This window comes from Crassostrea angulata, chromosome 5 (genome assembly GCF_025612915.1).
Source record: "Crassostrea angulata isolate pt1a10 chromosome 5, ASM2561291v2, whole genome shotgun sequence".
Classification (NCBI taxonomy): Eukaryota; Metazoa; Mollusca; class Bivalvia; order Ostreida; family Ostreidae; genus Magallana; species Magallana angulata.
In genome coordinates, this window is record NC_069115.1 from 31,765,974 (window position 1) to 31,782,816 (window position 16,843).

At 31.5% G+C, this 16,843-nt stretch overlaps 1 protein-coding gene and 1 long non-coding RNA gene across 3 annotated transcripts; both read right to left on the minus strand.

The window, feature by feature from the left end:
- Positions 1–3,114: 3,114 nt before the first annotated feature.
- On the minus strand, positions 3,115–5,002 carry LOC128185699 (beta-1,3-galactosyl-O-glycosyl-glycoprotein beta-1,6-N-acetylglucosaminyltransferase-like). Its single transcript, XM_052855328.1, has 3 exons — positions 4,048–5,002; positions 3,644–3,870; positions 3,115–3,443 (listed from the first exon to the last, which is right to left on the minus strand). Exons 1-3 carry the CDS (start codon positions 4,932–4,934, stop codon positions 3,130–3,132), a joined length of 1,428 nt encoding a protein of 475 aa, XP_052711288.1. The 5' UTR covers positions 4,935–5,002; the 3' UTR covers positions 3,115–3,129.
- An 8,142-nt stretch (positions 5,003–13,144) lies between these two features.
- LOC128186127 (uncharacterized) lies at positions 13,145–16,065 on the minus strand. 2 transcript variants are annotated; one of them, XR_008243895.1, is made up of 4 exons: positions 15,098–16,065; positions 14,555–14,624; positions 13,889–13,963; positions 13,145–13,403 (listed from the first exon to the last, which is right to left on the minus strand). It is a non-coding gene; the product is annotated as an uncharacterized LOC128186127 (long non-coding RNA). The 2 variants fall into 2 exon arrangements; XR_008243894.1 differs by lacking the exon at positions 15,098–16,065 and having other exon boundaries at positions 14,555–15,063.
- Positions 16,066–16,843: the final 778 nt, after the last annotated feature.

Sequence of the window (16,843 nt, forward strand, 5' to 3'; positions counted from 1 at the left end):
CAATGCAAATAATCCTTGGTTCAAGCAGTTCATGCCGCCATTTTGTGATAAGTGCATACATCTTAACCAGACATCAGATACAAATAAGTACTTTTTCTGTCGTAATATCCACTACAATGCCCCTTCTGTCATATTTTTTTTATTTGCAATAAACTCTTCTTTTCACCATTTTTGTTGATTAAAATGGTCAACAGTTTACAAATGTACCCTTTTCCTGTAAATTGGTTCTTTCCTCACTGTAAAATATTGTAGATACTTTTACACTTGTACCGAAATATTTTGCATAATTTAAATCGCGGAACTGAAAAGGTAATTATTTATTTGCTTGTCATGGCAACTTGTGTTTTTGTCATTTTTTTCTTAAAAAAGGAAACCATATTATAATTCAAAATTTAAACTTTATGTATGGGATATGAATTACTTTGTGTACTCTGTTGATTTATGGTTCTTTAAAATATGCTCTTACAATGTTGTCAAAACATGTTTTAGACATTTATTGGTATTCATTCAAAATTAAAACATATAAGTTTCTCTGGTCCTCTTTTTGTCATGAACTTCTCACAATATCACAATGAGTGAAGAAATTCATTTATAATATTCATTTCACAAATTCGCTCGATTTCTTAAAAGCTATTTTATACAGTTCAAAACTACAGTCAACGTATGTACAGGCATACCTCTCTCAGTCTCCAAGTCGCCTTGCAGCATTTACTGAAAAGCTTCGACAGTTGATATTAATAATCTATTTTACAAAGGGGCAAAAGACGTATCAAACTTTACTCGTGCCTCAAAAAAGTAGTATTTTTGCTGTTGGTTCAAATTATGCTATTTTGATTGAATACCCTTATCAATTTCATTTGGTGTTTGTTATTTCAGTCTAGTAAATCTAATATAAAAGCCTACCTCTTTAAACATGTTAGTGTTGTATGGCGTTGAAGAGCAACAAATAATTACAAATCAGTGGGTCAATTGTCCTGGATTGCTTAAGTTTTACATGTACATTGGGACGTAATTTCGTGTATTCTCATATACTTTATAACTCTAATTTATTAATTCGTGGAGGATAGTAATTCGTGGCGGAAAAGTATCCACGAATTCCAAGAAAACTGAGCCACCACGAAATCTTATGATTTCACAGTAATACATTTCAAAAAATGATTCTGTTTTTAAGAATATTATTTCTTTGAAAATCATCACGAAGTCGAACCTGTTTTCTTTAACTGGACCATAAATAGATGTATAGCTTCCGTTGTTTGGATTGTTTCTCAATAAACCGATTATTTTATTTAAAGCTTTCTGACGCGTTGCGTAATATTCGATGACTATGGACAAGTTGGCAAAACTGTGTTTCTGCAACACTTGTAATGATTAAGTAAAATTAAAACGTAAAATTAAAATTTTACAACGTGGGGTGCCATTACCCGGGTAGGCACACACTAGTATTATGAAATATAAATCCTAAACATCACTTTTTGAAACTCATTACGTAGTGCATAATAAACAAAATGAGAATTAAAAAGCTTTTCTTTATTATAGTTTTTCTTCCACTTGAATATGGGTATGGTTTGGTATACCTTTAAATTATTTTGTTTCTAACTATAACGGAAGGACATGAAATAAATGTTGTATGTCGACTCTCTACGGCGCATCTCTTTTTAATTATGATCTGCACATGTCACTCTATGTTATCTGGGTTTCTTTTCTGATGCAATTCTATTGTTGTCTGAATACAAGTTTATCATTTTATCACTTACTTCGTATAGCCATATCTTATTTTTATAAACATTGCAAATCTATATATTTCAAAGGTTACAATGTCTCCAAAATTGCGTATCTACGGATGGATTGAGTTGGTGAACACATTTTCGGCTTCATTATTGGACTTCACTTAGTTTCATTATGCTATGGGATTTTAATAAAAGTTTCTGTAAAATATTTCCAAGCATTATGAAGTAAAACATTTATTTAAAAGGAACCAAGTAACACACAAATATATATTTTTTATATTAATTCCATCAAACAATTGTCCAAACATAAATGTATATTTAGTAATTTGCTCATAATGTGTTAGCATGCGTTAAATGCAATTTTCTTGCAAGTTTCCTTTTTCATTCATGTGCGTCTTAACGATCAATGATATATCAAAAGTGTCTACAAAACAAAGCAGCTTATACATGTATGCATAGTTGTTTTTTACTACAACGTTATAAATATGTAATGAATAACGTATTTTCTTTCTTATTATAAATAGAAAATCATGAAAACGTGTTTAATTTTCCGCATATTAACATGCCATGCTGCCAAAATATTTGAAGAAAGATAAACCCAAAAAATTTTAATGCCAACAAGGGGAGGAAAGATACCTTAAATCAATTATGATGTCATCACTGATGTAGGACGAATGAAACGGTCGAAACTCACTAACTAGCTTAGATCTTTATCTTATGTAATCTGGAAATTATCAATTAAAATGTCTTGACAATAATAGCAGATTGGCGATGAATTGAACTTTCCGCTTTTTATATTTACTTAAATTGAGTTTCATGTATCGTACTTTCCTTAGAGTGCAATCAACAAGTAAAATTACATTATATTTTGTTTTAATCTATTTACTAATGTATTCATTTATCTTGGGTTTATTTATGTTTTTGACGTCAGAAAAAATATTTTCCCGTATTTTACTCAAATTTTTTCAGAGCAGAAGCACAAATTCTGCCGGGTTTTTTAAAATTGAAAACCATGTCCGCAGCCGTCGCCCATTTGATATCAGATTAAGCATACAGTAAAACTCGTATGATACGAACAATGATATCCTCGTGTAGCGACAGAAGAAAAACAAGTAGCGGATCGAGGATCTGATTTAAATCGGATTGTCAAGTTTTATGAAATATGATTTCATTTCCACATTACGGTCATAAAAATTATTGTCGGTTAAAAACATACACACAAAAGTGTGTTGATAAAAATGGTTATATATAATATTAACCCCTATAGGTTGACTTTATGAGACTGCAAAGATTACAATCGTGTCGTTAAATATTTTATTATACACATTCCATCATTGTCATCAGTAACAATTTACAAAATACAAAAAACCGTCCAAATACTTTTTATCACATTTTCAAACGTCTATATGATGTTCCTGATATGTGGTAGCTTTTCATAATACTGTAAATCAAATCCTAACCGTTGATAATACTCATCTCTGGTTCTGTTGTATATTAACTGATCCATACAAAGCAAAGCGGCTTCCTGGTAATCTGTGTGGAATTTATTGGTAAAGAATTCTGGTCGTCGAGCCAATAGAGAAAGATCCCCAACTCCAAACACACAGACTGATCGAACATATTTACCATGACACTGCCGATGATTTGATAAGCCCTCCCAGTTTACAAATCGTGATAGAAAAGGCTTTCTTACGCCAACATCTGTTTCCAGATCTCCTACAAAGCAAATCCTACACTTAGTTGTAAATATAAAATAGGTGTATTGTCTAAAAATGAATAACTGTCCTTGTAGATCTGGCATATTTTAATTTTAACAAATTAAGTAATAAACATATGCATTTTGACTAGTATTTATTGCTAAAATTAAAAAATGCCACAAGGCCAGTGTATTTTGAGTAATAGCCTTATTTTATTACCTTTAAAACTTCCCGGAATTCCCAGCTGAGGATTATGAATCAAACTTGCAAAGAACGTCTCATCTGGAATACTTGTTTTGTTCACCCATGTAAGAAAATCGGCAGCTACATCATGATTGATGACGTATTCCACAACTTTTCTGTTTAAAGTCACGTGGACAGAGCCTTTGACTGGCTGGATAGTATGAGGAGGTTTCTCAGTAATATTCCATCTTTCCTTGTTTGCCCTAATTTGATGAATGTCGAATTGGAGCAAATGATTTAATGGGTGAATTACTATTAAAGATTGTGATTGTATGGGGACTTTTTGTAAATGAAAGGTGTTATATAGTCATTATTTCATTGTCCCTAGTCGAAATTTGTTTCATGTAATTTGATGTACATATTATAAAAATTCTGCAAACCTTTTGATGGTGCCTTCTCCATCGTTTGAACCGTTAAAAATTTGCAATATTTTTACCAGTTCATAATTTGTACGAAGGGGAAATTCCTGTCCAGTTAAGTTAATGAAATATTTCCATTTAGGAATTGATAAAAGGTCTTTCATGCATGTGATGTCTGGTAATAAAACACTTATTTTTCCCCAATTCACTTCAATTCTTTTGGACACCATCTTCACATTGGGAAAGCATCGTACGATGCAGAAAAATTCATTGAAGACGTATTCAACAGTTTTTCTATCTACGTGAACACAGTACATATTTTGTGGACGGTAAATTGACCTCAGAAGAATTTCAAACTGTTCTGGGCTTTTATAAACAAGAATGCTGTAGGCAATCGGAAAATTCCTCTCCTCATCTGTTAACGAATCCATAATGTATTCTTTTGTATTGATGAAATTTTCACATGCTTTTGTTTGTTGGCAAAACGACTGCGATTTGTTTTTTACCCTCATTTTACGAACTCTCTTAATTTCTTTGTCATTCTGTTCAAACAGCAAACCACAATCTACGTTCGGTATAACTCTTTCAGAACCAAAGAATTTCTGTGATGAATGTTCGAAAGATTGTGATCCCGATTTATTATAATACAGAGGCGAGAAAGAGGCATCAAATTGTGGTCCATTGTCAAACAAATGGACACTCCTCTGCAAGAACATATCATCAGCCTTCCGACTTTGCTTGGTCGCTGTTACGTCCTTGTAGTTTCTATAGAAAACGAATTTTCCTCTCGTTGTCTTTTTAGATACATAATTGAAGATTACCTGTGTGGCTAGTATAAGACAGAAAAAAACTAGCGCATAACGGGCGCATCTTTTTCTTGTGCTTCGATATGATGAGGAGAAATCCATTTTATCGAGATGGGAAAACGTTCAGTGTATTTCTTTTGGATTATTTTTCACGAAAGAGTTATTGTGGTACGATGTAATGAAAATATGCCAATAAGTTGCTAAAGACACAAATACGTACGTATGGCCTCGACGGATCATTCGACAGTCAACTTGTAAACTGCTCATAGGTACATATATAATTTATATACTTATATATAGTTGCATCCAACAAGTATGATTCCTTCTATTTCTTACGGAAATTGATTGTAATTGAAAATGACAGGACTGAAAACGACACGCCCCGTTTATTGAATGGTCGAAACATCCAGCAACCTAAGTGTGGCTACCTTCATATCACGCATAAATCACCACAGAAAGCATTTTATTGATTAAGTATACTTTTTTTCTCCTTTCTAAAAACACATCTGCGCTGCATTTTACAAAGTTAGTTGTAAATCTTCTATGTATAATGCAATTACTCTTACGACAATGTGCAAAACATTCAAGCAAAGATAGTAATGAGGCCCAAGGATGTCGCCTTGTGTATATCATAAGAAATCTATGAGTTATTTTATTATTCCATAAGTGTTTTACTTCGTGTAAATCAACAATTTAAATAGTTCAATTTAATTTGACATATTTTTTAATATGTCCGACATTTTAAATTAATTTAGTTCCAGCAAACAATTTTGTATATGTTTAGTGTTGACATAACAAACAAAAGGCTCATTGTCCACCTGAGCAACAATAGCCATAATTAAATCAGTTGTATATAGCCCTATTCAAAAAATATGAGGATTAATGTTAAAAACACCCACACCTATATATATATATATATATATATATATATATATATATATATATATATATATATATATATATATATATATATATATATATATATATATATATATATATATATTTAATCATCTTTTGTTGTTCATTTTTGTAGATACTTTGTCTGGTTTTGACCTTATCCTAAGCTTTAAAATCGAAATTAAAAAAAAAAAACCTGCGCATTGTTGGTTGATGAAACATCTAAACTGAATCGTACAGTATATATACATGTAGGTGGCATTAATCTTGTTTGTTGCAGCTGAATGGGAAAAAAAATTTATTGTATCTATTTCAAATTTGTGAATGGGTTTTAATTTTAGTGTCTCTATCTTTAAATTTTGTTCTTTAGGTCAATTTTCAGTACAATTTCAGATAAAAGACTGTTTTTGAAAAACAATTTGGAGGGGGGCATTCCCACTTAACTTCCCTGTTTTGTTTATACATCATTTATCCATTTAGACGCAGAATGCAATGATCTGTTCATAAATCATTCACGTTTTCAAATTCATATCTAAGGTTTACAACCAATAATATGGTATAAAAAAAGTATGAAATTAAAACAAGCTAGGTTATGCACTATTATCTATTTGCATGCATATTTTTAAACCAAGTTGTCAGATTCATAGTATCTGCCTGATGGTAACTTGCCCTACACTTTCCGCCATGATGTCAAATAGTCAACCGTTTCTAGGCAACCCGTTTTGGAAAGTTCTATCCATTAATACTAAAATCGCATTAATTGTTCCGGTTGATTTACTTAGTAAATCCGCATTCTTGGTTACCCCGTTTTGGAAAGTTATATCCCATTCTCTCACCAGAGGTCGTGCTTCGCAAGCAAATGAGTATCAAAACTAAAATCGCCCACTAAAGAAACGGATTGACTCATTTTATTTATTCAACATTCGTCAAATCTACACTTCTATGTATTCCCACTGAATAGGCCCACTGTACATATATATATTTACTCTTTACGTAATCATTTAATGTTATTTATATATATATATATATATATATATATATATATATATATATATATATATATATATATATATATATATATATATATATATATATATTCTCGCCATCTGTGAGATTGATCAACCCAATATATTTCCGTAGTGAGTCAGTAATAACCTATTAAGTGATTGTTTTCCTGAGGACTATCAAGCGACATATTTATTCACAAATAGCGATGATCTACGCAAAGCCAATTTAACTCATTTAAACTCTTCAAAATTTTTTATCTCACCTTTCAAATACTCTATAAAAATCTTTGCTTCACCTATGTTCACTTACAATGTTTTGTTGTATTCAATTTTAAAAGTTTTCTCCCTTTCCCCTCCAGAGATTTGAGCAAATTTCGACGCTGCCATTTAGTTCTGCTCCAGACAAAACACTGTGACGTCAATATTCTAAGGGCAACTACTCTAATTTTAAAGAATTTCAAAGGGTAACTACTCTAAATACTTTAAGAATTTACAGCATGCGGTTTATGTATTGAATACTATGAAATGTCGAAATGAGTAAGGGAAGCGTCGACCAATGACGGCCATATTGCCTCATATTATTTCTCACCGAACAAATATAGAGATATATGAGGCAATCACGTACTACAAATGTATGTCTAAAATATATAAATATATACTACATTTGGAGGAAGAGAAACATCTATAAAACTAGCTGGATTTTTTAACGTGTAAAACCCGGATATTTTTTTCTAATTGTTTATCTAGAAAACATTTGAACAGTTATCCTTCATATCTGAATATAAGAAATACTAAAAATAAACTGTCAAAAGTACAAGTATCAACTTATGTTATTTCAACCTTGAATGTAATAATACTCTGTCAAGTGTAATTTATAAATAACGAAACTGTGTACAAACCCCATACTGCAAGTTTTCTTCATTAATAGATCAAAGCAAGGCCCAAATGTTCACAAGTGAATAATCACGTTTGCGGAAATATTTATTTAATCGACTTCAAAAATCAACCTGTGGCTCAACGCTTGATGATCAGTCGAAGATTCGCTGACTGATAAATATTCAAACTTCTCAAGTTTTCATAAGTGTTCTTAGACGTTAATCTGACACCTCTATATCACCCAATGCCAGTATCAATTTTTATCAGTGTGTTCGATAACAACATATGTTCAATTTGTTTACAGACACCATTGTATGTTTCTTTTTTTTTAAGGTAGACTAAGTACAAAACAGATATTATCTTATTTCACTTAAGCTATTTTTTTCCTTTAATTCAAGTTTTCTTGAGATTTAATATTTTGATCTTTAAAACAAAATCCATAAATATGGAAACATTTTAAGAAAAATCCATACCGAAAATTGTTTTGATAAACATCGTCCCTAAGCTACCATATTAATCTCCTTTCAATGAAATATAAAATTAAATAGTCATTGATATGATTGTTTTTTTGTGTCAGTAAGTTACTTTTCAAGATATTACAAATGTTTTACTGTTATATATACAAGAGACTTTTTGTTACTTCAAGACACTGAACTATATTATTACTGGTGACTTTATTTTGATGAGTGGTTAATGTTTGAAGTCTATCAACCAACTCACCACTGTATATCTTATACCGTCATTAACACATTGCATTTACACTGCATTCCTTTATTTCATTTGTGCACCTAGCAAGTCAATTTCTACAATCTGTGAAAAGGAAAAAAGGCGTGAAGATCTAGATAAACTCCAGCTGTTGCTAATTGTCTATGCGAGATAGATTTAAAGTGCTTTGAAACTTTTGAAAATATACCTTACCTCTTTCTCTCCAGACGACAGACGACAGACTAGATATTTCCAATACATTTTTATTTTCAGTTTTGTGTTATGGATTTGTTGGAGATATCTTTCTCTTACTTTCTGGATTCTTGCAAGCATTAAAACATTATTACCTTCTCTGGTCGATTTCTGAAGTCTTGGTCCGCGTCCTTTATAGCTTTGAATTTTTTATGAGAATCAAATGAATTTATTAAGCTCTAGAAACCAGATCATATTTTTAATTGCATCAAAAAAATATATTGACGAAATAAAGAACATTTTCTTCTGACAGAGTTACTGTGGAATCGTTTTTATTCGTGGGGATCAATATTCCTGAGTAGCAAAGAAATTTCGAGTTTCTTGGACGTAATTTTGTAGAAAGCAAGTTTGGGGCAACTTTCACAGATATTAATCAAAGGCTTGTGTATACGTTCTTAAGGATGTTAATTCATGGGCAAGGATTACCCACAAATGCCACGAATATTGGTCCCCCACGAACTATGATGATTCCATAGTATAAACATTCATGTATATATGTTGTTTTAACATGTTTTTTCATTAATGTTTGGTGCTCTTTTGACAACAACATCTAAAAGGAAATTATCACATTTTCTAAATAATTATAGTCTACTTACTACATGTATGTTTTAAGCATTGTCATTTCCTGCTGCATTTCACTGAAGAAGATTTTAGATTCAAAAGGATCAAACTCAAAGTCTAATAAATTCGTATGTCAGATTACTAATTTTGAGGCATGTTATAAAATGCACCCAAATCTATTTGAAAACAAGCTCAATTCTAACACTTATTCAAACTCATAGTATACACAGGAATTCAATTTAAGAATGCCTATTAAATGATATATAATGACCACAAACCGGTTGTTTTTAAATAGAAATATGATTAAAATATGTGGGTCAGAATTGAAAAATATCGAGTTATTCCATTACATAAAACATACCTAAACATAAATCAAGGTGGTGTATCCCTTAATTTAATTAATAAACAAAAGATGTTTGTAAAACACTTATGCCCGCTCCCTTGGAAAGAACTGCGAAGAAAATGAACGGAAACTACAAATAATTGAAATTTTTCTAAGTCCAAGGCACACAACTCTATCGAATGTTGCTCGATTGCACCCAAAATCGAACTTGACTTAGATATTATTATGATAAACCTGTATACAAAATTTCATTTCAATAAGTGTATCTTATGCGAAGAAAATGAACGGAAACTGTTGGTGGACATACCGACCGACCGACAGACAGCAGCAAAGCAATATGCCCTTCTTTCTTCAAAGGGGGGCATAACAGATATTTATTTCTGTAAATTTGTATGAACAATTATTAAGTTATCTGAGAGAAATGCATACTAGTGATACCCTCGCTCTGATGGGATTACATCAGGCACGTAGCATCGCTTTTGAAAGTGGGGGCCAGACTCATTCAAAAAATCTTGACAAACCAAGAAAAAAAGAAAAAAAAGTTACATTCAAAAATCCAGAAAATCCTTATCCTCCGGGGGGGGGGGGGGGGGGGGGGGGGCAGCAAGTATTCCTTTCAGTTACACTGTTCATTTTCTTATTTTCAATTCAATTTTCCCTGGTATATCTATTTCAAAAAGTGTAATAAAATGTCAAGCATATGCAATTACAAGGTGCTGAAAAATCTTTAACAAAGTTTGTTACGGACAGACAGACACACGGTCATACAGACAGGCACACAAGGGTAAAACGGTATACTCCCCTCTCCTAACAACAAAAGACCGTTAACTCGGAATGAATAACTTTTGAAATTAAAATTAGATGTAGATTCAAATGTAGATTAAAGTGTTTGACAAAGAACTATAAGACTAGTGTTTTCTTTCAGTCATGGCCGGACTCTGTAAAAATTGAAAGCATCAAAAGAAATTAATTGCAATATCTGTACACTCTATACTAGTTAAGGATTTGGAGGGTACCTGCAACTCTATTGAAACCAAATTAACCTTTGTTCTGGTTTTTTGTTCAATTTTTTGGGTTGAATTGTGGAGTCATTTTTAATATGATGTTGAAAAGATAACTATAAACTAACTAAGGAATATATTTATAGAAAATATGAATAACGAAATTATCAGATTTATTAGAAATAATGGGGTCGTGAGATTTTAACAAGTTTTCTTGTCTATTTATGTACTAAATATGTTATTAACGGGTGAAAATAAATCAATGCCAATTTTATTTTTCTTAAATTAATTAATAAAGAGAAGACATTTTATTCAAATCATTCAGCCTTTTATACAAAGACTTATACACTAGTCTATATAATCATATTAATATGAGATAAAGTGGATAAACTTAAAGAAAAGCCAACAGTGATTGGAAGTTTCCTGTTGTATCTAACCTTCTGGGAAGTCAAATCTGTTATAAATTATATATTAAGTATTTGTTGCCAAATTTTAATAAGGCCACACTTGAGTAACTCTTTGAAACTTTTAAAACTGAAAGATATTCCAGATACGCACCTCCAAGTAAAAATTCTTGGAGGTACTCACGTGTGGTCAAAATGTATTTTACAATTTAAAAAAAAAATAGTAACAGAAAATAAAACAGAACACTCTATTATAGCGTCCCAGGCAAGTTTTTTAAGAGGCAGTCTACCATAGAACCATGCAAATGGCTATCAATGGAAGTATATCGAAATTTCATGAGACTTGGCACAGATATTCATGATAACCTAACTTGATTATAATGAGAATGATTTTTAATACATTACATCAGTAACTATGGAAACGGATGGCACTTGGGTTTTCCCCTTGTTCTATTTATAGAACTTTTGAAAAATTAGACAGCATACAATTCTTTTTAGTTTACTGGAAATATTACACACTGCAATTGAATGAAACCCGTTTCTTCACATTGTGAAAACCCATAGGTATTCTGAATAATAAGGAATATAAATTTCTAAACACAATACACAAAGATATGTGGGCCTTAACTTCATGAAAATACTGAAATTTTACCAAAATTGACCTATTTGCACTAAAACTGGCATAACTGCCCAAGAAACGCATCAATTAATATAATATTTTGTCAGCTTATATGGTCTTTATTTGTCTTTAATCTGGTTGAGGGAATTTGGTTGCAAATGAAATTCAGTGGAAATTTTGGGGGGTGGGTGGATTTGGGAGGGGGTTGGGGTGGACATGGTGCACTTTTATCTAGGGTAAGAAAAATGCTATTACATAATTATTTAGATTTTCCTTGCCAAATAAAACAAGTAGTAATGGAGAATTAAGTAGTCTTAAAAATTAAACACACAGAATTACTATGAATTGCCCTCAGTCGAGGGGCGGGGGGGGGGGGGGCTGCAATTGAAAGGAAACTTGGACCATTAAGTTTGTCACCTAACAGCGACGCGCAGTGGGTTAGAGGGTGTACTACGAATCTGTAAGTCATGACTTTGACTCCCGCTCTGGGTTTTTACAATTTTTACCTCTCCAAATATTTTTAAAAGCTCTTTTTTGGTTAAATATTGTAAAATTTGAAAATTTTAAACCGGTGAAAGTATTTCAATCACAATGTACATTAATCCATATTAAAATCGAATTATGTCCCACAGCACCTCAATTTATATAAGCATCCGCTTTGACATAAAACTGTTAAAATACAATAACAATGGATTTCATGTTACATGTATTCAAATTTAAATGAATGTACATATCAAACATTTTTTTTATCATATACATTTGTATTTTTGAGCAGAGTTTACAACATAAGTATATTGTTAAGATGATATCTGAGAAGAACACAGCAAATAACAATCTTTAACTTAATAAATAACCTGTTTAATATTCATGGATTATTTGTTACAGTTATAAACTTCAAAATGTACATATAACCACCTGATACGAAAAAAAAATCCTGAAAAGCCTACATGTAACACTCATTTATAAGAAATACTTAAAATGAGCCTTTGCTTCAAATGGAGCAATTTAAGACAACAATGATCATTAATTCATGTATGTACATGTTTCACTATTGGCCAAATAACATCATTAATTCATGTAGCGCTGTTAGCCAAATACATGTAACCTCATCAATTCATACATGTGGCGCTACTAGTCTAAGAACATCATCAATTCAAACGTATAGCACAATTAGCTAGCCAGGTAACACCATCAATTCACACTAGTGCTATAAGTCAACTTTTATCATCAAATCATTCATAAAGTTTACATCCTCAATTGATACACGTAGCGCTATTGGCCAAATAACAATCAATTCATACCTGTAGCGCTATTAGTACAAAAACATTATCAATTCATATATGTGTAGTGCTAATAGAGGACTAACATCATCATTCGTACATGAAATGCTATTATAGAACAGACAACATCAATTCATATATTAATTATGTAATGTTTTTAGCAAACTTACATCATCAATTCCTTCTTGTAGCACTATTAGACAAAAAAAATTATCAATTCATACATGTAGCACTATTAAATAACTAACATCATTAATTCATACATGTAGAGCTACTAGCCAACATTCATACATGTAGCACTTTTGGCCAAATAACATCATCAATTCATACAAGTGATGTTAGACAACTCTTATCATCAAATCATTGTCAACCGACGCGAAGCGGAGGTTGACAATGGTTTTCGAGTAGTATTTAACATGAAAATATAATAATATGAATTCATGCATGTATCACAATTCTCTTTGAATACTGAAGTTGATCAAGATTCATAGATGGCTGTGATTTTACAGGGGAGTACTTTCCATATGACAATAATTTCACAGCTTCATTTAAGATTTCATGCTCTGTTCTTTCATCTTTGGACTGATCAGACCCCACAGTTTTCTGAGATGACAGAAGATCAAAATCTGAAAATAAATATATACCGTTATATTCATTAAAATATATGTATTCAAAGTATTAGACTAAACTCAGCTGTTGGATACACACATATATGTACCACTATAATACACATGTAAAGCATTGACAGCTTTAATAACAACTATATGACATTTCAGAAAAAATTATGCATTGTAAAATTTACATATGATAATCATTTCAAGTGGCAGCCAATCTTTGAATGACCTCGATCCCTAAGATGATCACAGTGACTTTTATCTACATTTAGCATTGTCCTTGCATGTGCCTGAATCACATTTAAACTCATTGAACTGTAAAACTGAAATTCAACCATACAGTTCAAGAAACATATACCGGTATACCACCCATGCGGCAATAATGAAAAGGGTCAAAAAATTCATATTTGGAATATCTATGATAATCTATGATAATAATGCCAAGTATGCATCATTAATCATCTTGTACATCATGTAATATTTTTTCACTGTTATACCTCTTGGGTTAGAAAAAGATATATCAGCGTCCATTGCTTCAGAATCTGTAGTTCTCTCTAATAAACAGCATATTTCTACAAAAGAGTACATTTAATGTATATCTAATATACCGGTAATGTATATGTAGTCTATATATTAACAAAAATATAGCCAAATCTTATTTCTGATTTTCATACACAATATCTAATGTACATATACTAGTATCAATTGGATATCCCAAATGTTGATTAGTTGAACTCTCAATAGACATATTGTAAAATAACTAAATATAAAGTGTAGATGATTAAAGATTTTTAACCATTAAAAGACACTGTTATTATCAGTTAATCTAATGTTGTCCAGCTAAATAAGTTTTTAGCATGAATACAAACTATAATGCTATCTTAATGGGACATATACATTAAACATTTGAAATTCCCTTTGATTTTTAAGACATTTTTATGTATAAACCTGTTTTTCTCTTAAATACTTAAATGAAAGATCCAGGCCAGGGCATGCCCCCCCCCCCTTAAATATCTTTGGACAACATTTGTTTTTACATGTAGTACTCCTCAACTCCTTTGTATTTATATTTTCTGTTTCATATGTAATGTACAACAAAGTTTTATGAGTTGAATACATCATAATACCGGTAATTCAGTCAATCAATTGTGTAAAAAACACACCTTTCAACTCCTCCTTCAGATCTGTATTAATCTTGACACAGTTTTCTCTCAATGCGTTTTCTGCGAACACCTATTAATGGTAAAATTCCAAACATCTGATCATTCTGATGTGTCCATTATGCATTAATTTCCCCGTAAACGTTGGTTCATTTAACAGAGTTTTTGTTCATAATCAAAACAATAATTTATCAGTGACAACAGGTAAGGAAATTGAGATCAAGCATGGGTTTATAAAAGCACTAATTCATTCCTTGAATAATAAAAATAGGTTTTCAAATTTGTATGAGTATTTCAACAAGTAAATTTTAAGTTTAGAACACTATACCACTATAAAAACTGAACTGTATATCTTTTCCATAGATATCTAATCCAATTGGGAGGGGGGCAGTTTTAATCTGATATTGATGTGCATTTATTTTATGCATACATACATGTAGTTTGTCCTAGCAATATTTACTGGTACACATAAGAGTACTGTTATATAAATAGTTTTGGTTTGTTAAGAATTATGTCATTGGGTAAAGGCAATTTTTTCTTACGTACCAGAACCAGTTGGAAAATGTGTGCTCATGCAGCTTCATCCATATCTCTCGGCTTTGAATGTAATTCCACTCGCGATTATGCCAGATTGAGATTGTTTATGTAGTGAATGACAGCATGTTCTCCTTTTCCTTTTCCACTGAATTCCATATTCCTGCCTGTGTTTAGCACATGTACGCCCGCTGAAAATTGACAGCCTCAACCCATGCACACCAGCACGATGATTCTGGTATTTGTACAAAATCTGACTCAGAGGTACATTTAAAAAATCTCAAGTGTGCTGAAGTGTTTTTCTTACAATCCTAAAGTATATTATCTGCTTTCTCTTTACAATTTTCACCAAAACTACATTTCAAACCATCCATTTTGTTGACATCTGGCTTTCTCCAATCATTCTTCTTTATCTTCTTTACACGAGAGTTCCACAAAGGGAGATAATTTAATTTGTAAAAATCCCGAATTTAAACACCGGAATATAAGCTTAATATTTATTTGCAACCAAATTCCCATTCAAATATATTTTTTTATGGATAATTCTATTGTTTGAACCAAGAAACTCTAAATTTAAAACGTTTCTTGAGGTTTTATATCCTACTTAGAGAAGTAGTGTGTTTTGGACATTACCTATCTTATTATAATATTTGATCATCTAGCTTAAAATCAACGAATGAATTAAAAAATATGTGTGCACCAATTCAAAGGTATTTGTATCAGATGTTATGTGAATCTGACTCCATGTATGATTAAACTCTATTTAATACTTAAATGACTCTATGAAATTAGCCTTATTCATGCATGAAATTTATTATGAATAATGAGCTAAAAATAGAAATGGTCTTATCTGGGGGATTTCAGTGGTGCAGATAAATTTAACCATGAAAATTTGATAAAATAGACAATATACTTTAGATATATCCAGATAAACTATGAAAATTAATCTACACCCTTAATTATAAAATTTTGATTTTGCATGGTTCTATCGTAGACTGCCTCTTAATTACAATGTTCCTAATTCTAACTATTTTTTACCATAACAATGATAAAATATAAGGAATGAAGAATAACAAAGCAATTTGATTTAAACTCAATCAAAATTTACTTATTAATAAGAGCTTTATGAAAAATCAAAAAGGTAGAGATAATCGACGATATAAAAATCACAACGTTAACACCTCGTGCGTTCCCAATTCGCACTAATAACAGCATTTCATAGAGACCCCACAATTCAACAAAAAACCTTTGTGGATGGTTATTCCATTAGTTTTATATGTGGTCTAGTTCTGCGAAATTCGGATGCTGATGAACTGTCTCAATCTTAGGTTCATCTCGTCCCATCCATACATGCCATTAAATTATTACAAAATGTGCCGGACAGAAGCACGTGCTGTACGGTGTCTATCAAAAAGGTGAGTTACCTTAATGTAGCGGTTATGTTGACGTATCGCTATATGACATTTTGCCCTTCATGGTAGGTCTTCAACACTTCCGGTTGCATTAGATTTACGGACAAGCCTGAGAATGATTTTTATAGCGTCTGTTATAAGATCTAGCAATCTATCAGAAATATTTTCAATTTAAAATAGCTGTTTAATTGTTTATATGACGTCATTTTACACGGTTAAAAGTAAATAAAGCAAATATTGTTAAAGGAAACAAACACAGCGTGAACCGAAATCTGCTTGGACCACGTCAACTGATCTTAAAGGTTCTTGGGAATACATGCGCCGCATTTTACTCAATTAGTTTTAT